Raw genomic sequence first — 27,746 nt, forward strand, 5'->3', positions numbered from 1 at the left:
TCTCTCTCTCTCTCAAAAATAAATAAATATTTTAAAAAATAATAATGTTCCTTTATGTTATTTATCCCACTGTGTTCCTAGTATTTTCTTTTTAAATCTATTTATTTTGAGAGAGAGCATGCATGCACAGTCAGGGGAGGGGCAGAGAGAGAGGGGGAGAGAGAGAGAATCCCAAGCAGCCTCCACATTGTCAACACAGACCCCGATGCAGGGCTCGAATCCCCAAACTGTGAAACCATGATCAGAGCCAATACTGAGAGTCAGATGCCCAACCGACGGAGCCACCCAGGCGCCCCGGTTCCTAGTATTCTCTTACGGTGAATGATGTTGGTCTCTTATCAGGACTCCCCATTCTATCAGCACTATGACCTAGACCTGAAGGACAAGCCGCTGGGGGAGGGAAGTTTCTCAATATGTCGAAAGTGCGTACACAAAAAAAGTAACCAAGCGTTCGCCGTCAAAATAATCAGCAAAAGGTAGGGACCATTTCTCGCATCCTTTGGCATTGTTTTGTACGGATTCATCCCGGTCAATGAATTCTGTAAATTAGGGTTTTTATTTTGAAATCAATGATTTCTTGTAAAGCTTTTTACCCCTGGGTATGGTCATTCAGCTCATCAGCTGACCCATTATCCTTCTGACTCTAATAGATGTTTGCTGGTAAAGTAATCCATTTGAGACATAAATCATGGCGTGGCAGTCTACCGTGAGAACATTTTCCGTGGCAGCGATAATCAGACTTGCCCATTCATTTCGGCAGCTGCTGCCGCTCCTAATAGTCGCGTATTTGAGATACTTGTTTTTCTCTGAAATTACTTAGCAATTTGCTGGCAGTTTTCGGGAGCGAGCTAGTTGTTTTGGGAACTCATTATTACCTCCATGATTATGTATTCTTACTACCAAAATGTCAGGCAAGTAGGCACCCATTCTTCATGATGGGCTCTCTTCTGACTCAGAAGTAATCATTTTCTCAGGAATGACGCATGACTTGTTCTGGTGGGTCGTATGACTCATTACTGTCACGGAGGCCCCATTGTGATACCTGAACACTTACATTCTGAATATGCAGTAAATAATCACAGAATGAGCATTGGGATAACGGCAGGAAAACTTGGCGAAGAAGGTGTGTACGTGGAGGCTAACCACTTTCATCCTTGTAGGATGGAAGCCAATACTCAGAAAGAAATAACCGCTCTGAAACTCTGTGAAGGACACCCCAATATCGTGAAACTGCACGAAGTGTTCCATGACCAGGTACTTCACACGATTTTCCTGTCCATACTGACTCACACAGAGGATTCTGCTTCTTACCTATTAAGTTGGCACCGCCAGGGTCAGAGTCAGAGGTACGGGACACGACCCGGCCTCCAGAAAGGCAGAGAAACTTCTCGCACACGCTCAAAACCGGTGCACACTTTCCCTCCTGCTCTTCTCAGTCATGGGCATATGTGACCAGGACAGAGGGCAGAGGGCCGGGCAGGTCACAGGTGCTGGCCTCCCACTGGCTCTGCTGCCGCCACCACACCTTAATCCCTGGCCTTCTCAGAAGTTAGTTAACGGTCAGCCTTCACCTTTCTTTCCACTTCTAGAATAGGATTTAGAGAGTCTTAAGCCCAGTTAACGCAAGCGCCAGGACAAAGACGGAGCAAAAGGGCATGGGTACCCCCTTTCCCCTCACTCCAGATGGCACATTCCACTCAGACCACAGGCCAGGTCCTGCTTCGCACCTGCATGTACCTCTGGATGTGGGAGGAAGGCTGTCCTGTCAAGTCCGAGTCCCCTCCGCGCCCCCACTGCCACCCTGCGGGACAGCACTTGCTCCATTATAGACACCTTTCCCCCCGAGAGTGGGTGGGATGACACAGTCCTACTTGAGACAACATGCTAAGCACAAAAGCCCAAACCAGTCCTGGAGGCGGCTGCCCCTAACGTTACCAAAGAAGAAGCAGACTCAGGGTCATGAGCTCTGTCCGTGGTCCCACAGCAGGACCAGGAGCATCCAGTCGGGAAAGCCTCGGCCGCCTCCACTGTGCTGCCGTAACAGCATGTCCTGGGGAGGCTGGGGCCCAGAGCGCCGGAATGGTACAGCTTAACCACAGTGACGGCCGCCCTGTAGTCCTGCGTACCTCCCATGGTCCAGGCACCGTACCAGACTCCGCGTGCATGCTTCAGGCCTTATATAAATACGGTAACTCCACGAGGTTGGAACACTGAAGCTCATAGAAGTTAAGTAACAGGATCTCCCAGGCTGTAAGTGGTAAGGCTGGGCTCTGAACCCAAGCAGTCCAACTGCAGAACAAGCTTTTAAATGCTCTGTTGCCTTAGGGGAGGCAGCCGCATGGCCCGGCTCACACAGCAGGGGAGCGAGCACCCAAAACTAACACTGTCATCTGCTTGCCTTTGGCTCTCGTGGTCAGAAAAGGCAGGTCTTTGAGGGGAGGACGTGGAGGAGCTGCTCTCCGTGCTCCCGCTGCGTCCACCTCACGGGGCTACCCGGCTGCAGTGGAGGTAGTGAGTCCCCATCCACTGGAGGTGCTTAAAGGGAGCCTGGACAGTCTCCTCCTGACGATGAGTCACATAATCAGTCGAGGGATTGGTGGCTGACCTTCAACACCCCGCTCTGGGGCTTGCAGCCCCGGCCCAGCTCTTGTGTCTAGGTGGGTGTCAGATCTCAGGAACTGTATCCTTCCCGTTTTTCTTATGCCACAGGTTAAATTTATCATTTGCTATTTTTATATTAAAGAGTTGTGGAGTGTAAGTTGTCTCGGGATGTGGTCCTGTAAATACTCGTGCAAATACATCACCAGTCTGCTGTCCAGCTGTTGATGTCTGGGCTGATTTTTTCCCACGTTGCTGACACAGTTGCCAAGATCATCCCCACGTACACACAAGTCTTCTCTTCAATGAACTGGTGAAACTGATCAGGGAGGGTCTTCAGCCTCTGCCTGTGCCGCACGTGGTCCATTTCGTGTGTGATGATTTGTATTCGTTTCCCATAGCTGCTGTACCAACTTACCACAAACCTACACGCCACCAATGTGTAATCTCACAGTCTGGACATCCGAAGTTCAAAAGCAGTCTCACTGGTGCCGCATCTGGGTGTTGGCAGGGCAGGTCCCTTCTGGAAGCTCCAAGAGACAATCCATTTGCTTGCCTTGTTTAGCCTCTGAAGTCTGTCCACATTCCTTGGCTTGTGACCCCTCTGTATATCTCTCCAATCTCGCGTTTCCATAGTCCCATCCCATACTGTTGGCTCCGATGGATAATTTAGATAGTCTTCCCATCTCAGGATCTTTAATCACATCCACAAAGTCCCTTTACCATATCAGGTAAGATCCACAGGTTCTGGGGATTAGAACACGGACATCTCTGGAGGGCCATTATTCAACTGTCTCATATACGTTTTCTCACTGGTATCTACCTTTCTTGGTAAGGTTCCTAAAGTTATAGAGGTTAAGTAGCATCCCCAAGGTCATAAGTAAGTAGCAGAAGTGGCATTCAGAACCAGGGTTGATTCTAAAACCTATCTTAAAAAAAGTTTTTTTTAATGTTTATTCATTTATTTTGAGAGAGAGAGAGAGAGGGAGACAGACAGACAGATAGCAGGGAAGGGGCAGGGAAAGAGGGAGACAGAATCCCAAGCAGGCTCCACCCCATCAATGTGGAGCCTGATGTGGGGCTCAAACCCATGTACCATGAGATCGTGACCTGAGCTGAAATCAAGATTCAGACACTTAACCAACTGAGCCATCCAGGCGCCCCTAAAACCTATCTTTTAAACTTACAGGTAGTGCCCTCCATTGGTTTTTGGTTGTTTGTTTGTATTTTAGTCACTGGTATATGCTTGTAACAGACCTTCAACTTTGACCTTGTTTGTCATATGTAGAAACTCAAATTAGCTTGATCTCTGAAAACCTGGAAGCCATTCTCTTATTAAAAAGGTTCACCTTTTAAAAGTCGCCCAGTTTGTACAGGATAATTATGAAGCTTTTCCTTTCAGAGGGGATTTTGCTAATTCAAAAGGAAACATATTTGTTGAGTGATGTTGGTTCTGTAAGGCTTAGCACCTGAATCTGGTGACTGGCTGTCTTTCTTTAAATGGCATGTCTGTGTTCAGTTCAGAGCTGATACTTTCCTTTTCCATTGCTCCTGTGCTATTTTCTGTACGGACATGTTTGCAAAGCATAGTAAATGAATAACTTTTTAAACTCATTAAGATAATGCCATTGATATGCAAAGCGATTATTTAAAAAAAAGCAGTGAGTTATGGGTATTAACAAGGAACCCTGAAATTAACCTGTTGAGCTCTAAGAGGAGGTTCAGAGTGGCATCATGAAACAACACCTTTTGTAAAAGATAAATTTGTCATTCATTGGGTGTGTCAGGCCTCCCACGGGCAGTTGCCCATGCTCTCTCATCAATCTCCTATATTACTTAAGGCCGACAATTTCACATTATTATCAGCACGAGGTCACCCTTTAAAAAGAAAGATAGATATCGAAACTTGATCAAAAGGGCTGGAATGGAATTCAAATGAAAGAATTCACCAAGGAAACGATATATAAAGATTTCACTGCAGTACTTGAAATTTTCCATTACCAAAATAGGATTCTAAAAAAGCCCCATTATCCTTCAGTTCTTTCCACTAAAATATTAAGGATCGCTGTTGATTATTTTACCAAGGGATTCTCTAAATGTATTGCCGATAGTTAATAGCCAAGGAATGTTCGATACCTAAAACCACTCCCTTCCTGAGCGCCCGCCACATTAATCTTCTTTCTGATCTAGCTTCACACGTTTCTGGTGCTGGAGCTTCTGAGTGGGGGAGAGCTGTTTGAACGCATTAAGAAGAAGCAGCACTTCAGTGAGACCGAAGCGAGCTACATCATGCGGAAACTCGTTTCAGCCGTGAGCCACATGCACGATGTCGGCGTGGTGCACAGAGACCTGAAACCCGAGGTATAAAGTGACAAGCTCTCTCTCGTGACACGCTCACTCAGCCTAGCCCCCGAGTACGTGTGGGCTTTTCTTGTTTTGTTTTTTAGGGCTTCCTGCTAAATAGATACTTACAGATATCCTGTTTCTTGGATTTTTTTTCTTTTCTATTTTAGTCTAAAATAAAATTTTTTTTCTTTTTCTTTTTTTTTTTTTTTTTTTTTTTTGCCAGCAGATCATCTTGAGGTTATATTTGTAAGTGTGAGAGCCTTTTATGGAAGAAATACTTTATGCAACAGTTGTGGGCTAAAAATAGCTATGGAAATTTTTGTGGCAGAAAATAATATCCCTTGTATATGTGTAAAATTTTAGAGGTTTATTTTCTTAATCGTGTATTTTGAAAGCTTGTTTTTCATTTTTGTAATCAAATTGATTAGCTCATGAATCAGTATATAAAGAATCATGTATATAATTCTTCTAAATATTTAAACATAAAGAATTATCTCGATTTAATTAACTGTATCGTTCTTATATGTGTGTGTTTGCTCATGTACTATATTTATAGAATTGTGTAGCAATGCAGAAGTGCAGCTTTTTATATACTTCTTCTTTCGAAAGGTTAATAAAGAAGGTTCTAACTTTACAATGTCCCTTTTCAGTATCAAAAATACAAAAATTCCCCCCTTTTAGGAAATCATGAACATAATAATAAAAATTGAAAAACAAAACCCAGTGATTTATAAAAACAGTGACTCATCCTTCGCCCGATGCAAAATTATACACATTTCCTCTTTAAAATAGAACTTCATTTGTAATTACTATGTGATGATAAAGCATTTTCAAATACTTTTAAAATAATAATTTATTTGGAGTCTATGTTTTTGTGTCAGAACGCAAGAGAATATGCCTCCAAGAGCACCGTTTTTTGCCTTTTTAAGTATCTTGGACCATCGGTAGGAAGAGGATATTTTAAAAACGGAATTCTGTGCATCCAAATATAATTGACTGATTCTAAAGCACATGAACGTCTGTCTATGGACTTCCTATTACCATTATTCATATTACTAGTAATTAATCAAAAGTGAATTGTGTTTTATGGACTTGCAACTGTTGGCAGCTCCCCCTCCTTCCTTCATCCGAGTTCTCGCTCTCCTACAGACCGCCCACCGGCAATATGGTGCTCTGTACATTGGAGATTAGCAATCTATTTTTAAATGTGAAAGCACACCACTTAAATGTTTTCTTGATAGACAAGGAACAAGCATGTAATTTTTTTAATTGAAGAGATCTGTTCCATGACTGTATAGAATTCATTTTCACATGTTTTATTCTTTGATAACCAGCCATCTGTCATCCCATGAGGCTCAAATGATGCAACTGCCCTTTCCAACAGAATTTAAATGCGCCTTCCCGTCTTACCGGTACAAAGATACTTCTGTAGCTTCATTCTTCTTGTTCCCAACCTTTTTTTTTCCCAATAGCCATTTGAAATGAAGACTTGTCTGATGATTAGTTAGGACATTCTACTACAATTATGGTCCTAAATCAACATAGATTCTGGAGAAATGAAAATGTGCCTTCGTACTAGTATCTTCATAACAAAATAACTTTCACTTTGACTTGTAAATGGCAGAGTGTATTATTCCCAGGCCAGAAGTGTAATCCCTTTCCCAGTGGTGTCACATTTTAAGGCTTGATTATACATCTTTTGGTCAATATTAATGTGGCATGTGCTTTTGGCCTGGGCAAAATCCTAAATTCTAGGTGAGAAGCAGATAAACTTAGAAGCTGGCTGACGTTCTCAGCGGGCTGCTCTGTACTTTTCAAACTGGTCCCCATCCTCTTGAGAGGTGAGGACGAGTGACATCAGATTGGTTTCGGGTGGGGCTTGAGGGGAGGCTGGAAGGCGACTGCTTCCCGCCGCTCCTCCCACGCGCACGCAGCCCCACCAGGAGAGCCAGAGCGGAGAGCGCCACCTCTCCTTCATTTCAAGAACTGCAGGCAGGGAAGCCCTGGCCCGTCTCCGCAGAGAATAAACTGAAGCCATTTCCAAAGGCGTCGCAGGCTCTCGAACTCGCGAGTCACTCGCTGACCGACTTCTGGGCGCCAGCGCGAGAACCCCAGCTGGGGCCCCAGTGGTGTTGAAGCCTTGCATTTAATTTGATACACATTTTAATTCCATCACACATTCAGGATCAAGCATAGTAGGATAGAAAATTGAAGAAAACTTTTTAATCGTTTTGCTTTGCTTCCCTCTCCTCCCCTCCCCTTTTATCCATTTTTAACTTTTGAGTGGAAGATGTCGATGTTTTCTTCTTTGTGTGAATGGAGCCTTCTGCGATGTCTCTGATTTTAGCTGGAATAATGTTAACAAAGCAAATGATGTTCCAGATCTGAGGAATAATTTAATGAACACAAAGTCATCACAGGTTTCGTCAGTATGTCTGAAGACAGTATCAGATTGACTTCCTGTGGCTGCTGGCTTGATAGACTAATAAAGTGATGATCGTGCCTCAGCACAGCCAGCATTTATTAAACATGTGAAAAACGCAAAAGCAGCGCAGCAAAACCTTAGGGACTAAGAAGGCTTGGCACAGGAGGGATTCAAGAGAGCAATGTTGTCTGGATAATTGAGGAATAATGTCCGTAAGCATCCAAAAAAATGTTTAAGTATTAGCTGTTTGGGAGAAAATATTCTGAAATATCTTTACCATGTCTTCTTTGATTTTCTTTTTATTTCTTAAAGCTTTTTAAAAATCTATTTAAGTAACCTCTGCATGCTCTATGGGGCTTGGACTCATGACCCCAAGGTCAGGGTCGCACACTCTTCCAACTGAGCCAACCAGTTGGAAGCCAGCCTACCGTGTCTTCTTGAATAAGCTATGCTGGAAACAGCTATTTTATTTATGACTTTATTCAGTGGACAGATATTTACCAAAGCACCTACTGTCTGAGTGCACCAGATTTGGGGAATAGAGTCCTAAACAAGGTGAACCCACAGTCCCTGCTCTCAGGGAATCATGGACGCATGAGGAAGAGGTGGTTGGATTCACAACGCCAAGATGATAAGTGCCAGGAAGGAAAAGCAAATATGCTAGGGGAAAAGAGAAAAATTCCTAACTTCAATTTGGTGGCACGTTAGGGGGTATCTCTAAGCAAGCTGTAGGTGCACACAAGCCAAGGCGCTGGTGAGGCTGGCGGAGGGGGCAGAGGCCGAGCGCCGTCAGAACAATGTAGACAACGGCTCTGACATGGGCAGAGGCGTGGTGCAGTCGGAAGATATTTCACAAGACTTTGTAAAATTGAACTAAAACAGGCATAAGACGGAGAACAACAGGACGCTGGCATCCAGCTCCCGGGCCCTCCCCTCTCCGTGTCTGAATCCGGGATTAGCATAGAGGTAGACAGTGTTACATAAATGGCGTCACCAAGTCCCAGGACACTGTCACGAGCGACTAACTGATGTGTTTGTATCTTATAGAATCTATTGTTCACTGATGAGAACGACAACTTGGAAATTAAAGTAATCGACTTTGGGTTTGCGCGCTTAAAGCCCCCTGACAACCAGCCCCTCAAGACACCCTGCTTCACGCTGCACTACGCGGCCCCGGAGCTCTTGAACCACAATGGCTATGACGAGTCCTGTGACCTCTGGAGCCTGGGCGTCATTTTGGTGAGTTCGTTTCACTGGCGCCGTTAAACCTAGTCAGTCCCTGGATGGCCTTTAGCTCGCTCGCTCGCTCCTGTTTTTCTTGAAGTTGTGGGGAAAATTAGCAAATTTTCTTTTCTGTACAACCAATTAAAGGTCTGACCAAAGGCTATTTCCCTTTTTTAAAATTTGCATCAGAGACAATGTAGGAGTTTTTATTTCAGTCTATTTTGAAATAGTTAAGGTACTGTGGTTTGTATGCATAAGAACTTATATAGTGGGGTTTTTTTTAGAGATGCAATAGTATATTTCCAAAAGATATGCATATCAGATATAATGTGAGAAAAGCAAAGTGACTTATTAATAGAAAAACTTCAAGAAATATATTCTGTGACAGGCACCTGGGTGGCTCAGTTGGTTAAGCATCGTACTGCTAGTTTTGGCTCAGGTCATCTCATGGTTTGTGACTTCGAGCCCCACATCTGGCCCTGCCCTGGTGGCAGAGAGCCTGCTTAGGGTTCTCTCTCTCTCTCTCTCGCTCTCGCTCTCGCTCTCGCTCTCGCTCTCGCTCTCTCCCTGCCCTTCCCCTGCTCTCTCATGTGCACATGTGCATGCCTTCCCTCAAAATAAATAAGTAAGCTTAAATATATATTCTGTGAGATTTTCAGACTAAAAATGTAATGAAAGAAGATGATTCAGGATAAGTTAACAAATTAATAGACAAAGTGGGAAATATGTATAGTAACTTAGAGTAATAGTAATCGTGGTAAGCATGCTTTTCACAAAATGTCCTGGGCTGCTGTGATCAGAAGCAGAACATTAAGCTAGAAAAATCTTGGCATGTGTCTTCTCAAAATAGCTTTACTTCTTCTGCATGTAACTTGGAATGCGTAATCTTAGGGAGAAATTTTCAGACAGTGCAGAAGGAGTTGAGGAACGAGCGCACTCACTCATGACTCACTGTGTGGAGATGATGTGCGCAGGCTCCCCCTCGAGTAACCCGCTGCCGCCGCCACCGGGTTGTGGGGCCCCCGCTTTCCGCTTCTCTGTACACGCACGACTGTTTGGGTTTTTTAGCAAAGGACCTTATATTATACATGTCGTTTGAGCCTCCAAACTTCATTTACCCTTTTCTTTACTAATGAGCAGTTAGCATTTTCCAGTTTTTCACTAATTACGAACTACACAGATGAATATTTTTTAATAGACGTGCCTCTATTTGTCTCATTATTTCCCTAGAATAGAGGCCTCCGAGAAGGGCATGCACATCTTTATTTTGACATCTATCCCTTGAATTCCTTCTAGAAGGTTTACCAGATCATGTTCTCATCAACTGTATGTGAATACATCGGATGCTATCAATTTCAATCTGAAATTATTTTCTACTGTTACAATTTGCATACAATTCTTGGATGAATATTCAGTTTTGAGCATCCTTTCATGTATTTGGACTCTTGTATGTATTTCTTTTTTGTGAATTGTGGTTTATGAGCTTTGCCCATTTTTCTGTGGGGAAATTTTTCTTATTTTAAAGCTCTGTGAAGGATTTTAATCCTTTGTCTGCCATAGTGGAGATTTCTTTTTTCTGATTTTGTCATTTGCTTGAAAACTTTGTATATAGTATCATGGGATTTTCATTTGTGTTTCAGGGTTTAAATGGAGAATTTTTTTTTTATTTCTATGTAGTCAGATGTCAGTCTTTTCCTTTATGATGTGTTTTTTTTTTTAATGTTTATTTTTGAGAGAGACAGAGAGAGAGAGAGCACAAGCAGGGGAGGGGCAGAGAGAGAGGGAGACACAGAATCTGAAGCAGGCTCCAGGCTCTGAGCTGTCAGCACAGAGCCCAACGCAGGGCTCGAACCCATGAACCGTGAGATCATGACCTGAGCTGAAGTCAGACGCTTAACTGACTGAGCCACCCAGGCACCCCTATGACATGTGGTTTTGATGTCAGATTGTCACGCCACCCCTAACCCAACCCAAGATTATAAAAATATCCTCCTAAAATTTCCTCCAGAATTATATTTTATTTTTACACTTAAATCTGCACTCCATCTGGGATTTATTTTGGTGTCAATTCTCCCATTGCAGCTAACCATTCGTCCCTGCAGGATGGCACCTTCATTTTTAAGCTTTACATGGTTTTTATTTCAGCAATTTTAAGTCATCATTTATAATTTTCAAATGAAAATATTTATGAATAAGATTTTTTTAATAAAAATAAACAACGAACTACTGTAGATTTGAGAGTTTTGTTTAAAGGCTTAAGCTGATTACATTCCACTAAGATTCTCTGAGAAAACTAGTCTCAATAAAAGGGAGTGTTCCAGTTTTAGTAATAATATAAAAGTACCCCTTGTGAAAGAGCCTTTCCTTTAAATATAGGTCAGTTATAATCCTAATGTTTTTTAAGATTTTGCAAAAAAGTCGTAGAGATGCATGCGGACAAGGGTTCAGAGCTTCCGAATGCCACATCTATGGAAATAGCTGTGTGTAACTGCACGGACGGAAGCCATGCTTCTCTCTAGATCTACTTGTCACGTTTCTAAGAAGAGCAGGGAACAGAGAAGACCTTACACGATACCACAGGAGGACAGTCACAATATCCAGACTACGGACAGTTCTACGGGACAGATAACCCATTTTCTCCTAGAAGAAAGAAAAGAGCCTGAGAACCTACAGATTAGAAGACACTTAGGAAACAATATTTATACTAACTTCAATTCTGATTCAAGCGAATTCTAATTTCAGTTCTGTTTATTAGGTTCAAACTCTGAGTCATCCAGACCTAATTATAATAGATATATACAATGTCTGTAACACAGTTGGAAAAATCTAGATATTGACTGGAGACTGAACATATAAATTACCGCTAATTTTTTTTTAGAGGTGATAATGGTATTATTGTGGTTTGTAAAAGATTTTTGCCTTTTAGAGACGGACAGGGAGATACAGATTTAGCACACCGCTAGCGCACACATTGAACTGTCAAAAGAACCGGAGTGCTCTGTGAACTTTTCTGCATGAACAAATGCATATCTTCAGAGGATCTAGGTACAAAGCCTCAGTTACTCCATAGCACGCACAAAGGTTATCTGGAGTCTCCCGATTTGCCTTAAAAATCTATGGCCCTTGGGGCGCCTGGCTGGCTCAGTCAGAAGAGCATGTGACTCTGGAAGTTGTGGGTTTGAGCCCCATCCTGGGTATAGAGATTACCTAAAAATAAAATCTTTGAAAAAATAACAAAATAAAATCTTTTTTTAAAAATGTTTTTTATTTATTTTTGAGAGAACATGAGCAGGGGAGGGTCATAGGGAGAGGGAGACACAGAATCTGAAGCAGGCTCCAGGCTCTGAGCTAGCTGTCATCACAGAGCCCTATGTGGGACTTGAACCCATGAGCCGCGAGATCATGACCTGAGCCGAACCTGGACACTTAACCGACTGAGCCACCCAGGCGCCCCAAAATAAAATCTTAAAAAAAAAAAAAAAGGAAATCTAAGGCCTTTTTGTATGTTGTATCTAATAAACATGAATGTGGCTATTATAATAAGAAATAATTCCTGTTACCCCCATTGAGTAAAGCAAAGACTCCAGGAAGCTGCATCATGTCGTGTCATATGGCTTGATTACAACCCCCAGTGTACCTCATAGATATGCAGCCCTGTCAGAAACGTACAGGACTTTGGGGCGCCCGGGTGGCTCAGTCATTTAAGCGTCCGACTTCCGCTCAGGTCACGATCTTGAGGTTTGAGGGTTCGAGCCCCGCGGTGGGCTCTGTGCTGACAGCTGGGAGCCTGGAGCCTGCTTCGGATTCTGTGTCTCCCTCTCTCTCTGCCCCTCCCCTGCTCATACACTGTCTCTCTCTTTCTCTCTCTCTCAAAAATAAATATTAAAAAAAATTTTTTTAAAGAAACACACAGGACTTTAATTAAAATAGAGCTTACACAGTGTCTTAGCTTGGTACTGCCGTAACGAAAGACCACGGATGAGGGGCTTAAATAACAGCAATATGTTTTTTCACTGACCGGCTGCTGGGAAGTCCAGTACCAAGATGTAAGCGGTGCTGCTCTCTGGTGAGGATTCGCCCCTTCAGCAGTAAACAGCCACCTGCTTCCCGTACCCTCCCATGGCCTCTCCATGGCGTGTGCGCATGCGCTTGGAGGGACAGCAGGCGCAAGCTCTCTAGTGTTTCTTTTTACAACGACACTAATCTTTGGGTCAGGACCCTGCCCTTATGACCTCATTTACTTTCATTACCTCCACAAAGGCCCTGTCTCTAAATACAGACACGTTGGGGGTTGGGTCTTCAACATATTAATTCTGCAGGCATACAAACATTTAGTCCAAAACACAAAGTATTTACATAGGATAGGATCATATGCTAACCCCCAGATACATATAACATGCCTGTGGGGTGGTACCCAATTAAGACGTAATTCTTCCAAGTGTTTTATTTAGGAGACTTTATTTTTTTTTCACTCTTTTCTTAAAATTTTAATTTGGGCACTTCAGACCTAGAAAAGAATCTGTGAAAAAAAAAAGAAAGAAATCTGCAAGAATAATACTGTGAACATCTAACATTTTGCCACATTCTCTTTTTTCTTTCTTTTTAATTCCCTCTTGTGTGCGCATTCTCCATATATGTGTGTACATATGGACATACATGCATACATAAACATATATAATACATATATATGGACACACATATAAATATATATTTTTATGTATATAAATACTTGTTTGCCACACCATTCACAAACAATTTGCAGGCACAAAATTATTTTTAACACGTCTATTCCTGGATAATCAACTGCAATTATAAGATCTTGAAGTTAAGAGGAGCCTAAAGTTTGTTTGTTTCTACCTCTTCCATAGCCAGGGATCTTATCTACAAGTTCCCTGATCACCAATCTCCTTTAAACACTTATAAAGGTGGAGAATTAATTTCCTACACAATAGCCTATTGCATTATTACACGTTGGAAAGCAAGAAAACTGTATTTACAAAGGTTACTTTCTTATATTCAGCTGCATTCCTATCTGTTAGGAAGTAGGGTAGGATTAAGAAGTGGAACATATTTTGGAAAACTATTTGGCAGTATCTGCTGAATGCACACAGACCGAATGGCCCAGCAGCTCACTCTCAGGAATAATCCCTACAGCAATTGCATTTTTATGATCCAAAAGATGTATAATGAAAATACATAGCAGTATGTTTCAAAAATGTCCCAAAGTGGAAACAAATCAGACATTCATCCACAGCAGAAAGGTATTCTAGTCTGGGTTCCCCAGAAAGCAGAAACTGAAGCTACAGTTTGCTTCATCCTGTTCCTAAGGAGCATAATCCCAGGGAGGAGGAGAGAAGCTGAGAAAGAAGGAGGGTGCACACCTAGGTTGCCATCTCTTTGTATCAAGTGCAACCTGATCATTTGAGTTGGTGAACCAAGACCTCAAACTACACAAACTCTAAGTTTGCAGGGACAGAAACATGAATTTAATAAGTGGGCCCTGCACCTACAGGATGCCTAAACATGGGGGACCCAGCACCAATGGATCAGCCAGTGGTACAACACAATCCTCAAGGGCAGAACCCCAACCCCACAGGGTATTGTCCTGAGCAAGCCTTCCCCGAGGTTCTCATGCTCTAACAGGCCATCTATCAAGCAGTCTCCATTTCCTTTCTTCTTCCATAGAGGAAGGAAGTCATGGAGAACCCATCCTCAAGGAGGCCATTGGCTTGAGTTGAGGAAGAAGTGTTGGTGCAGTGAGTGACGTGCACCTGTGAATGTAACTTACACGTGCCTTCTGGACTTCCTAGGATTGGTTCTAAGTGTGCTGTGTCCAGAGTGCCTTGGATCACTGCTGTGACTATGAATCACTGCTGATCATCATATATGAGGCGCTGCTTTTGGTATCCCTTCTATAGGCATTCCTAGTCTACTAGAACTGGTCTCATCCACGAGCTGTTTTTCAGAGTAGTTCTCTGCCACGGAAGGCATGACCCCACACAGAATCCTTCGGGTCTGCTCTGCAACTCTTCTGTTGCAGCTACCAGAGACTCCACCCAGCATTCTTACCTTTCACAGATACCTCTAGCACAATCGAGTCAACCAAATCCTATGGCCTAGGTAGCCGGACGGCTGTGACAGCTGGGACCTGCCGCAGGGCCCTCTTGACTCAGGGCCCTGCTTGGAACTGGTGGCTTTCCAAGTCACTTGATAAACAGATTGGAGCAAGATTCTCAAGTGCAATGTATGCTGTCACCAAAATCCAAGGAAGCCCACTAAGTCCTGTGCCTCTTTCAGTGCGACAAGGTACAGCAATTTGTCTTTCAGGGGGGATGTCTCTATGCCCCTAACTATTGGAGCTCTAAAGTCTTTACCAATGTGACAGTCCCCTGAATGTTTATACAGTTCATCTCCCTCCCTCTGACATTCTTGTGCTTAAAAGGCATTTAGGATACCTGCTGGCTCCTGCTCACCAGGTCTCATTTAATGAAGACATCAGTGTAGAGAGCCAGCATGGGATTCTAGAGAATGTCAAGATGATCAAGGTCCTAACAGACTATGTTATAACAGAGCAGGGGAGTTCGCACAGCTCTTGGGCACGACACTGAATGCTATCTTTGGTATGTAAAGACTTATTGCTTTGATCCTTCCTATTGACAGAGTTCAAGAAGAATCTATTGACCAGATCAGTAGGTGCTTATCAATGCCAGCACCATATTGACTTGTACCACATTCAGCACGGCAGCTGATCCTGCTGGTCCATCTTACCCAGGCCTTCGGTTCCCTTGGTGTGTGCACTGCTCCCTGTTCTCAATTTTTCCTCCTCAGAAATTTGCATTAGACTCTGCTCTGCGGGGAACCCAGGCTGAGAGAGTCGGAGCCCCCAGTGATCTAGAAAGCAAACCTTTGGGAAAGGGCTTTAAAGTTGCCTGACTCACTGTTCTGATTCCCCACTTTCCATCGGGAAAATGGGGTCCCTGCTGCCTTCCAACCGGAGAAAGAGGAAGAAGGAAGAACGGAGAGAAGCTGGGTATATTACTGAGCAGGCTGCTGCGTTACCAAGTGCAGTGGGTTGCGTGATCCTGTTACATTTGTTTACAGATGAAGAAATGGTCTAAGAGAGGTCAATTCACTTACCCAAGCTAGTAAACTAAAAACCTAGAAAACAGAAGCTAGTAAGTAAAAAAGCCGTTGTTGGAAACCAGGTCCGTCTGACACTGCAGCTCATTTTCCCTTCCTCCTGGGTATCCATCTTGTCTCTGGAGTAACAATGGCAGGTGGTGGGGGCCCCCGTTACACATCCTGGGAAGTTACCCCGCAGGGTGGTGGGCCTCTGCCAGCTCAGGAGAGAAAATGGCCTTCTGAGGAGACCAAGTGGCTGGGCACAGTCCAGGAAGAGGAGGAACCGTCGGGTTGGGATGGAGGGCAGGAATATGGTGCCACAGAGGCCGAGCCTGGGCGGGAAGGCGAGGCGGGAGCGCCAAAGGGGCCTGAGGAGTGTCGAAGCCAGTGCAGGAGCCTGAAGAGGAAGCTTCGGGAAAGGATGTCGGCTGTGTGAATGTTAGTGTGTGTGCATGCAGGATGAAGGAGGGAAGATTTAGGGAGGTTTCTGGTGTTCTTAGCTTGTCCTGGCAGTGATCTTCAGGTGTCCTAGCATTTCCTTCCTTAGATCAAAGATCTTCCGCGTCAGGCTGCTACAGATCATTAACCAAGGTTTCTGCTCCTCAGCATCTTCTGTTTTCAAACGCTCCCTCCTCACAAGTAGAGATTTTATTCTGTCAGGCACAATTTTCTTTTTCAGAAAGTCCGAATTTGCCCGGAGCCTCATGGTCTCTGGTCACCTCAGAGATGTCAGGTTCCTTCTGTCTGTCTGCGTCTCGTTCCTCTGTCCTCCATCCTTCCGACATCGGGGTCTGCGGACTACCCACCTGATTATATCTCCTGGTTTCCCCTTTGAATGTTATTTGTATTATCCTGTCTGGGAACTTCCTTCTTTTCTGAGAGCTGCTTCACCATCTTGCCATACTGAGGGTGAGCCAGCCAGTCAGCCACATGGCCAGAAGAAAAACATGGCGTAGTCCTTCTGGAAACTTCTCCACAGGTCCACACCTCCTACTTAAGGCTGGGGGTGAAGCAGAGACTCTCCTTTTTGTGTCCCTTCCTCAGTAAGTGCCATGGTGAGCTGGCTCTTGCTAAAACCGGCACCCTCTCCTCACTGGGGGGTGCTTCTCTGTGGTCTGCACTCAGACACTGTGGGTTCGTTAATGCCCACCAGCTCCCCACCGCATTGGCTCACTTTCCACCTCCACAGGCCCTAAGTCTTTCCATGAGCAGAGAGAAAACCCTCCGAGAAGTTTAAAGTTGAAATCCAGTCTGTGCTGCAAAGACCAGCCTTACTTAGCTTTTCAGTTTTCCTCTTGGCTTTTTAAAGGGCAGAAACCTTAAACATAAATTTTCAAACACATGGCTGCAGCGAAAACAGGTGGTTGTAGAGAACTCATTGTATTTAGCCCAACAATGAGACAATAAAATGAAAATGGTGATTACAACCAAAATAGGAAGGCCTGAATTAAAAATGTGTAAAGTCCCTAACTGTAATGTCCTAGAGAAAGGATGTGTGGAAGTGAATAGAAAAAAATAGCTATTGGGGCACCCGGGTGGCTCAGTGGTTTAAGGCTCCCAACTCTTGATTCAGCTGAAGTCATGATCTCATAGTCACAAGATCGAACCCTGTGTTGGGCTCAGCACTGAACATGGAGCCTGCTTGGGATTCTCTCTCTCTCTGCCCCTTCCCTGCTCATTCTCTCTTCGTCTCTGTCTCTCTCAAAATAAATGCATAAACTAAAAACAACTGCATTAGAAAATAGTTATTGAGGCATTTTACTGCTTCTCAATTTTCTGTTAACATGAATACTATCTTTTCAGAAGCAGCCGGATTATCCTTGTTTTGTTTTTCTTGCTCCTTAAATTTTGATATCATAATAAGCCGTCTCACTTTATTTACCAGGCTTTGAAATGTGTTCGTTGCTTCAGGGGTAGAAGTCTACATAATCTTTTAAAACCCAGTAATGCTAGTGATAGTATTTGGTAAATTATGCTGATGAAGTTAGCAATGAGATTACTGGAGGGGCTTTGACAATGACCTTGGCAGACATTCTGTTTTGTTCCCTTTTTTTCTTGATAGTATACAATGTTGTCAGGGCAAGTTCCATTCCAATCTCATGACCAAAGTTTGACCTGTACCAGTGCAGTGGAAATCATGAAGAAAATTAAAAAGGGAGATTTCTCCTTTGAAGGAGAGGCCTGGAAGAATGTATCCCAAGAAGCAAAAGATTTGATCCAAGGTAGGAATCCGATGAAATTTTACATTTTGTATGACGTGTAGTGATTAAAGTGCAATCATACTCCTTGTGCATGTATTTATTTATTAATTACTTGTGGACCTTATGTGTGTTCTAAAAGGTTTCCAGGTTACTCTTCTGAACCTTTTTTTCTTTTTTTAAATTTTTCTATTTAAATGTTTATTTTTGAGAGAGAGAGACAGAGCATGAGCAGGGGAGGGGCAGAGAGAGAAGGAGACACAGAATCAGAAGCAGCTCCAGGCTCTGAGCTGTCAGCACAGAACCTGATGCGGGGCTCGAGCCCACAAACCACAAGATTATGACCTGAGCCAAAGACAGGCAGTTAACTGACTGAGCCAGCCAGGCGCGCCGCCGTATTTATTTTTCTCACCGGCACTCTGTCCCTTAGTCTTACCCACATACACAGGGTCCACAGTGTCTCAGTCTTAACACCTCCAAAATGAACTGACACTATTTTACTATCCTTTCCCCCAGATTATGCCTCTTCCCATCCCCTTTTTACACAGCCAAAGCAGCCAGATCACCAAGACAGAAACCCAGGCGTCACTGTGTGTCCCGCACCTTCCTTACCTTCCGCAGCCATCCAGTGCTGTAGGCTCGGGGTCCCCCCTCTCCACCTCCTCCTCCCTGTTCACACGGCCGCCCTCAGTTCTTGCCCCCCGTCCTCTCCCGAGATCCCACAGCATCCTTTTAGCCTGTCTCACTTCCTCAGACTTCACCTGTCTGTTACCCATCAGCAGATCGACCTTCCTCATGTCCAGATGTGCCCATGCCTCTCTTCCATTCCTGTTAGCTTCAGGTCAGACTCCTGTATGGGGACATTTGAAATTCAAAGCCCTTCATGACCTGTCCCTGACTGCCTGTGCCTCGTGTTACCCTTACTCTGCCTTTGACCTTCTTCAAATGTGCCAGCTCTCAGATTCTTACATGACTTTATGCCAGTGCTTTGTAATTCCTGGGGCACCCCTCTTCATCAGGCTCCCGTATACCCATCTCCCAGGACTCATCTTCTGGAAGCCTTCCAGGGTGCCCACACTCTGGCCAGAGCCCTTTTCCTGGGTCGCTAACACACTGTGGGGGGGATTTTACTATTGCGCTTGTCCCCTGATGCTGTGCTAGTTGGGTTTTGTCTATTTAGCTCCTCTTTGGGTCTCCATCTCCATATCTCTACTGCCGTCCCGCATTTACTGACCCGTACAAGATGTTTGTACTCATGGGGCGCCCGGGTGGCGTGGCCAGTTAAGCATCCGACTCTTGACTTGGGCTCAGGTCGTGATCTCACAGTTTGTGCAATGGAGCCCCAAGCAGGCTCTGTGCTATCAGCACAGAGAGATTCTCTCTCTTCTTCTCTGTCTGCCCCTCTCCCCCGGTGAGCGCACAGGTGTACACGTTCTCTCTCTCTCTCTCTCTCTCTCTCTCTCTCTCTCCCTCTCTCTCTCTCTCTCTCTCTCTCTCTCTCTCTCTCTCTCTCTCTCAAAATGAGTAAATAAACATTAAAGAAAAAAAGAAAAAGATGTTTGTCCATAAATGAAGTACATCTAGGTGCTCTTCGTTGATTTAGAGCTTCCCATGCGCCCGTCAGAGCCAATTTTCTCCTGATCAAGAAGCCAGTTAAGCTACAGCAGACACAGGCTCTGGTCGGCCTGATCATTAGCATCCAGTATTTTCTAGGGGATTTAAATGTATATGAAAATGTAATCACCTTAGTGGGAGGCCGCAGCCTTACAGGAACCGTTGTGTCATGTGAGCCGAGTTGAGACTTATGTCTGAAACAACATTCATAAAAATAAACATCTTAATTATTCCCATAGGACTTCTCACAGTCGATCCAAATAAAAGGCTTAAGATGTCAGGCCTGAGATACAATGAGTGGCTTCAGGACGGCAGTCAGCTGTCCTCCAATCCTCTGATGACTCCAGACATTCTAGGATCTTCGGGGGCTGCTGTGCAAACCTGTGTGAAAGCCACCTTCCACGTAAGGCCCGGGCTCCGCACACGGAGGGCGGGTTCAAAAGGAATCAGGATCCCGGAGACTCACTCTGAGGGGAACATTTAAAATGAAGTGTTCTTTTCATTCTAGGCATGTTTTATTAATCCCTTCATGGTATAAACACATGGATTAACAGACAGTATGCGGGGGACCAGAGTCACTGCTGACTCACAAGTTCTCGTAGGACACTTAGAAGGAGTCTGGGTGACGTGACATTTGAATCGTCGAACATTTTCAGGAGATAATGAAAATAATAGGCATTTTGGAACTTTTCTCTCTCAAATAAGTAAATCATTTTATTTTTTTAATTTTTTTTTAATGTTTTATTTATTTTTGAGACAGAGAGAGACAGAGCATGAGCAGGGAGGGACAGAGAGAGAGAGAGAGGGAGACACAGAATCAGAGGACAGGCTCCAGGCTCTGAGCTAGTTGTCAGCACAGAGCCCAACGCGGGGCTCGAACCCACGAACGTGAGACCATGACCTGAGCCGAAGTTGGAGGCTTAACCGACTGAGCCACCCAGGCGCCCCTAAATCATTTTCTTTAAAAGCTGTAAATAAACATTAGGAGCTAAAGCACACATGAAAGTCTGTTCAGTTAGCAACCATTTACACATAACATAGCCTCGAGGCTGTGGGGACGTGCAGTGAGAGTGTGCACATTTGTGCCAAGCAGATGCTAATACTTTAAGATAATTGCATAAGGAATAGGTGAGTTCCAGAGAAGTAAAATTGCCTCCGAAGGGATTATCTTGAGAGAGGAAAAAGGATAGCGTTTCTTCTTCAGCTGCAGAAATGGATAAAAAGTAATGAACTAGGATACCGTTGAGATGTGAAGAGAGTCACCAGAAGAGTTTGTAAGCAGATGATCCCCATCTTCCCAGTGATATTTGGTGCAAAGCTATCAGTAGTAACCCCAGTGATACCCAAGCTTGAGACCAAGAAAAGTAGGGACAGGCTGCTGTGAGGAGCAACCAGGCTGAGGCGTGTGGAGCTAAGCATCTCTGTGGAGATCAAGTGTCCACCATCCCAGATCACCCCGACTTGGAAGTGGAGATCAGAGGCTGTACTGGATCAGATCTGCTCTGTGTTGGGATTTTATAGTTAGAAATTTTATGTTATGTTATGTTATGTTATGTTATGTTATGTTATGTTAAAGTTTATTTATTTTGAGAGAGAGAGAGATGTGGGAGGGGAGAGAATCCCAAGCAGTCTCCGCACTTTCAGCACAGAGCCCAATGCGAGGCTTGAACCCACAAGCCATGAGATCACGACCTAAGCCAGTGCTTAACCAACTGAGCCACGCAGGCATACCTGTGGTCGGACTGAAATCCCAGACACAGAACTAGTCAAAGTAATGGGGGTTGGGGCAGGGGGGAATGGCTACTGTTTTTTTATTGAGAGGTAGCACTAACTTCGCCAAAAGGTTGGGGAGCATCAGGACTCTTGAGCAGCCTGGCTGGTTTCATTCACACGGAGCCCTTGAGACTCTTCCCCTGAGCTTCCGTGCCCCGCCAGGAAGTTTGCAAGGACTGGTTTTAAGGACTCTGTTCCCCAAACAACTTGGAGCCGTGGTTGCCGACCAAAAGTTGTCTTCTTCTAGAAGTCCCACCTGCCAAGGACTTGCATCAGTCCCTTGGCCTTCACAGAGGCTCCCTCTCTTTCTCCCCTAGGCCTTTAACAAATACAAGCGAGAGGGGTTTTGCCTTCAGAATGTCGACAAGGCGCCTCTGGCCAAGAGAAGGAAGATGAAGAAGACCAGCACCAGCACCGAGACGCGCAGCAGCTCCAGCGAGAGCTCCCACTCCTCCTCCTCCCAGTCCCAGGGGAAGGCCACCCCGACGAAGACCCTGCAGCCCGGCCACCCCTCCGACGGCAGCAACCCGGAGACCCTCTCCCAGTTCTCGGACTGAAGCGCAGGCGGAGGGCAGGACGGTGACCCGTGGTGACCCGCCGCCCCTTTGTGCCCTCGGCCTGTGCCTGAGCTGACGTTGTGCACTTTTCAACATGTGCCCCACTGGTCTTCGTGGCACCTGCCTCTTTGGGAACTGTGTTCTGGAAAACCCAGTCGGTTGTCCGTGTCCAAAGGCACTGCGCAGAGAACGTTACTGTGAACCGAGCACACGTTTTCCTGTTCAGTGACCCGGTGCAATGCCCACGGGACTGTTCTGGAAAGAGCAGGGGTGTCTGTAAACCTCACTGGGGACAGGTCAGGTTTGAGCTGCTTACAAAATGGGTCTGGGGTGTCCCAGATGTCCGCCCACAGGAGTCACTCCTATTGTGATGATGATGCCTTTTGCTTTGCCTTATGGACAGTGTGAGTCTTAGAGATGGGCACCCTTTGAACGGTGATTCGCAGAGCGAGAGGGCTGGCGGTTTTCAAGGAAGATCGTATAGTGAATTTTATGTGGGGCATACACTTAATTTCTTGAGAGAGGATTTTAACTTATTGTCTTTATTTTATGGTTACCTCTGATGGTAGCCTTAATTATTAATCTTTTTGTAAAAAGTAAAAAAAAAAAAAAAAAAGATACAGGAACATAAGGTCCCATGCTGTATTTGGGACCCGTCTGACGCGCATGCTAAGCGATGTGTGTTTTTCATTTTGCACTGCTCTTTCCTGGCAACCTGTTTTAATGGTTATTGCAGAATATTAAGGTACATGTCTCTGTTTTAAGTAATACTGCACTTTATAAAAGAATATGAATAAAGCAAACCATTTTATAAAGTGCACCGTGGAAAGCATACGTACTGCATTTTTGCCAGTTTTTCCACGATCCGCTTTACATTTTTCCCAAGCACCCCCCCCCCCGCCTTGTCTGCAACCAGCGGAATGGGCCTAATCGTTAGCCACGTAGGCACCGAGGCGAAGGAAAGCTAAAGGGAACTTCTCTGAAACACTGTGCTTCACGTCTGGACACTGTGCTGTGCTACGGCGAGGAGGGCCTCGTGGAGGTGGATATTATGTACATACTATTTTCGAATCAGGACTATGACTTGTCTTGAAGTTTTTCTGTTAGATTTTAAAGCCAGAAAGCATATTTTATAAACTTATGCAGAGCACTTTTATTGCTCCAAAGTTCTGAATTCCTACAGAAAACAAGTACTATGGGACCAAGGCATCTCATGGAAGGATTGCTTCATTTTCAGATATAATGAATTCATTCCCTATGCAAAAAAAAGTGATAGGATCTGTGTGCTGTATTTTCTTTTAAAGCCATCACGGGAGACGTCAGGACTGAGAAAAGTGATCTTGGCTGTGTTTACAAGAATCGTGCTTAAAAAGATAATGCCCAACATGTTTCTTTTATAATTTTTATTAATGATAATCTCTTGAGCATTGGTTTGGAATTTGGGCATGATAATTATTTATTCCTTTCATGAGATAATAGCATTAATTTCAAACAGTTATGAATACTAAAAATATTGCACTCTATGTAACAGTAGTATATTTATTACTAAATCAATGTATATATTAATAGCACAGGCAAAAAATGGCAAATATTAAAATATTTTCAAAATACTGTATTATTCTGTTCACATTTTTGTCCACAATGGTTATTGGAAATGACTTTTTATACTTTCCAGAGGCCCAGATGGCTGTGTGATTCTCATGAGTCGATGAAAGTTTTATGCCGTTAGCTTTCAGTCATTCCTGGTAATGACGGGAAATCTTACATGAATTGTTACCACCGTATAGCTAATTCACAAAATGCGATTTCATCAGGCACAGAGTTATAATAACCAAGAAAAAACGTCCATTTGTACCTGTAGTTAAATAGATTTGGAAATGTCTCCTTGAGCTCTTCAGGTCATTTTTTAAAGTGTGCATCCCAGTAGAAAATGCTACTTGCAAAGTATAAACTAAAGGGACTTTGCTGCTAATGGAAAACGATCCAGAAAAATGGTCAGTATACCGTAAAGATTGAAGATGGGATTGACTCCTGGATGTTGGAGTTGAGGGGTTTCAGTTTCGTTGCCTCTTCTGAAGGACTTGACAGGAAACGAAAGGGTTTAGTAAAAAGGCGGGCAGAGCAAGAGGACAAGGAAAAGGGCGGCTAATCCGTCACAATGAGGCTCTCTGAATAATCTAGAATGGGCTTTTGAAAAGGCCTGAAAACACTCCGGAGCGGTGCCTCTTTGTTAAATATCTTCATCCCCACCCTGCTATGAATTCCAGAGAATTCCAGAAAGCCCGCATCCGAGGCTGAGCTGCGGTGGCTGCCCTGTGAAAGCCGTTACCGGCCGGTGACTCGGAGCCAAAAATTCACCAAGCTTTCCCTTCATCACGACAGGAGTAAACTAAGAAATACGCCAGATGAAAATACGGCATATGAGCTCCTTTTTACTATTAGGAGTAAAACAGAAGTAGATCCAAAAAAAAAAACAAAACCCAAATTATACATGAAAGTCTCTTTATAATATTAATTTTGGAGATAAGGCCAGATCACCGCTTCCTTTCTCCCTTATTGATTTTATTGCATGTAGTTTTCATAGCACCACAGATCCTGATTCAAATATTTTATGACTCTATGTGGCTGACTGAGAGTCAAGAATAAGAAAAGGAAGGTATTAGAGGAAATACATTTTTTTAATGTTTTTTATTTATTTTTGAGAGACAGAGAGAGACAGCGTGAACAGGGAAGGGTCAGAGAGAGAGGGAGATACAGAATCTGAAGCAGGCTCCAGGCTCTGAGCTGTCAGCACAGAGCCTGACGCGGGGCTCGAACCCACGAACCGTGAGATTATGACCTGAGCCGAAGCTGGATGCTCAACCAACTGAGCCACCCAGGTGCCCCGAGGAAATACATTTTAAAAGACCTATTTCTTCTGATTACTATGCCAGATCCTGTGGCTGACTGAGTTAAATTAGCTATTTTGAAATTTATTAATTCTTCCAAACCTCTATAAAATAATAAGTCAATGAACCACTGGAACAAAAAAATCAAGCCTCTTGAGTTAATTTCAAACATGCTTGTTTGTGTTGGAGTTGTAGATTCATTTACCCATGAAAAGCTGCTTTTTAATTTTTTTATATTGCTGATGTCTAATAAACCTATCTAAAGGGCTACATTTAAAATGTAAGGTAAATTTGGGGTGCCTGGGTGGCTCAGTCAGTTAAGCATCTGACTTTAGCTCAGGTCATGATCTCAGGTTCATGGGTTTGAGCCCCACGTCGGGCTCTGTGCTGACCGCTCAGAGCCTGGAGCCTGCTTCAGATCCTGATCATGCCTCCCTCTCTCTCTTCCCCTCCCCTGCTCGTGCTCTGTCTCTCTCTCTCAAAAATGAATAAAAATATTTAAAAACTTTTTAAGTAAGTTATTTTCAGGAAGCCTACAAGGATAACAGTAAGTTTTTTTTTTTTTAAGGGAATTTCTTTTGTATCTCACTTTACTTTTTTAAAATATGTTCTCAAGTACTTTATAAAAGTATACAATTGCTTATGTGCTTATTTGCTTGCCACCTTTTCAAATGCTATCAGTGTCTAAGTAACTGAGATCAGGGTACCTCAGGACGGTGAGACTGTTCTACAATACTGGCCCTACACGTGCCTTTGACCGCCTGATTACTTTGCGTATTTTCCCGGTGCCCAATCATAACATGATTTGGGTATTCATGTCGTCACACTTGTAATAGTCTTTAAGATCTAAATAAATAAGTCAAATTCTGATACGTCACTAACACTGTATCCAAATAATTGTCTTATAGATGAATTATTGTAACATAACGAAATATCTTAAAAGTATATGACTTTTGGCTTCTCAGATGTCTTATCACCGGGTCACCCCAATTTCTGTCCTTTCATTATATCCCCTACGTGAGTATCTTCATTTCATACCATTTTCTGGCACTGGAAAGGATGTAGCAGGCTCAATGGATTTTTGAATTTAAGTGTGAGTTACTATAAAAGTCAAAGAAAGGAAGAGTAATCAGAAGATAACAGAAAAAGAATGTGTAAAATAATGTTTTAAGTCATCTACCCAAAGAAAATGGCTGCTACAGCGACGTAAGGGTTTTCTTCTCTGCGTGGTTAGGTAATATCACTCCAAAATGTGATGTTCTTTGGGTAGAATCTTTTTCTTGCGAGTAGTGATTTGAATGTTGTTTATATGGGGGCAAAGTGTATTTTCAAGGGAGCAGTATTTTTCATCCCGGGAACATTTGGTGAGCCTCATTTCACTTCCCATCGGTGGCGCGTCTTACTTTGGAGCTTTCGAGATATTGCTTCTGAGCCTTTGCTTTGTTTTGTTTGGGGGAGGGAGCTGCCCAGCTCTCTGTTATGCAACTTAGTAATTGATGCCTCCCTTCCCCCAAGGTTGTCCACCTTTTAGTTCATGAATTTGGGAATGAACCAAACCAGGTGCCAGGATTTTACATGTTCCTCCTAGTGACAGAAAGGAAGTGTGAAACCGAAGTATCTCCCAAATGCACCTGTCAGCTTCTTGGACCAGTGCAAATTAGGTACTGCTTACTGCCAGCTGTTTCCTTTCCACCATCACTTCTGACCACATGGTCAAGAACTCGGCAGTTGGCAATCAGAAGGAGACTTGGACTAAAAGATTAAAAGGATTCTTGGTAGTTATTCCTCAGGTTTCATTTTTCTGATGTACTTCTGCAGGGATGAGTGGAAGAATATTCTGTAATCTTTTTCTAGTTGGAATCCTGCTTAGGTTATCATAGAGTGGAATACTTCAGATGGTCATGTTAGGGTTTAATACAGAAATTTCTCTCAGGGGTCCAGGTACCTGGGATAGTACTCAGCATTGAGTCATTTCCATGATTCTCTTTTATTGCATTACAATTTTAATTTGTATGGTTTTATAAAATTTGTCTCTTCACTAAAACAAATTCCAGTTTCATTCTTGTTCCTTCCCATCTCAAGGAGTTTTTATCTTTTCATTTATGTTTTAAAGCCCTATATTAAGAGAGGAGAAGAAAACAGAAAGAACAAAAAAAAAAAATCATGACTTAGAAAAGGAAATGTAAGTTAAGTACAAACCCAATTCTATAGATTCATTTTTCTGCTTGTAGGTAGATGGAGAAATCATTGTTTCTCTTGTTTTCTTTGTTTAAAATCCAGGAAGGTTGACGAACATGACATTCTGAACGGCAATTTTATTTTTAACTTTCTATGGGGTGGGGCTGGTCACTCAAAGTGTGCACTGTTGTGTTGAAATATACGTGATAATTATCCTCATGGAAGGCTTACTGGTTGTGTAGACCTTAGATCATTCATAAGAGTTTATTTTAGGTACTATAGTGCTAGCCTATTTGCTAAAGTTACAAACACCAGTTAAAGGAGAGATTAAGTGTACAATAATTCTCATTCTCCTGATGAGTAAGAAGGGAAGTGCTGCAGGTGTCACACTACATATAAAGGTAGCGCTTTAGTACTGAAGTTTTGAAAAACAACCCTAAGAACTCCGCTGCATGGATTTTTAAAAAGAGGAAGAGGGAGGCACATTTATACATACTCAGAAGAATGTTTGAGAGACTGGCATTTTAAAGAGTTCGTTTTGTTTTTTATTTATTTTTGAGAGACAGAGAGAGACAGCATGAGCAGAGAGAGAGGGAGGTACAGAATCTGAAGCAGCTCCAGGTTCTGAGCTGTCAGCTGAGAACCCGACACGGGGCTCGAACCCACTAGCCGTGAGATCATGACCTGAGCAGAAGCCGGACGTTTAACCGACTGAGCCACCCAGGCGCCCCAGAGACTGGCACTTTAATGTAAAGCAGGTATACTTCTGTCTCAAAGATTATGCATCCTGCGTGTGGAATTGAAAACTTGCCGAAAATAAGCT

General features: G+C 43.6%; 1 protein-coding gene across 1 annotated transcript in view; it reads left to right on the forward strand.

The window, feature by feature from the left end:
* The window catches only part of RPS6KA5 (ribosomal protein S6 kinase A5), a 175,390-nt gene extending 151,918 nt beyond the window's left edge, over window positions 1-23,472 (forward strand). The window contains 7 exon segments of the mRNA XM_029950685.1: window positions 282-476; window positions 1,161-1,254; window positions 4,789-4,959; window positions 8,417-8,608; window positions 17,778-17,937; window positions 19,767-19,930; window positions 21,618-23,472. Coding sequence (XP_029806545.1) covers window positions 282-476; window positions 1,161-1,254; window positions 4,789-4,959; window positions 8,417-8,608; window positions 17,778-17,937; window positions 19,767-19,930; window positions 21,618-21,857 — 1,216 coding nt within the window. The 3' untranslated portion in view covers window positions 21,858-23,472.
* The last annotated feature ends 4,274 nt before the right edge of the window (window positions 23,473-27,746 follow it).

This window comes from Suricata suricatta, chromosome 9 (genome assembly GCF_006229205.1).
Source record: "Suricata suricatta isolate VVHF042 chromosome 9, meerkat_22Aug2017_6uvM2_HiC, whole genome shotgun sequence".
Lineage (NCBI taxonomy): Eukaryota > Metazoa > Chordata > Mammalia > Carnivora > Herpestidae > Suricata > Suricata suricatta.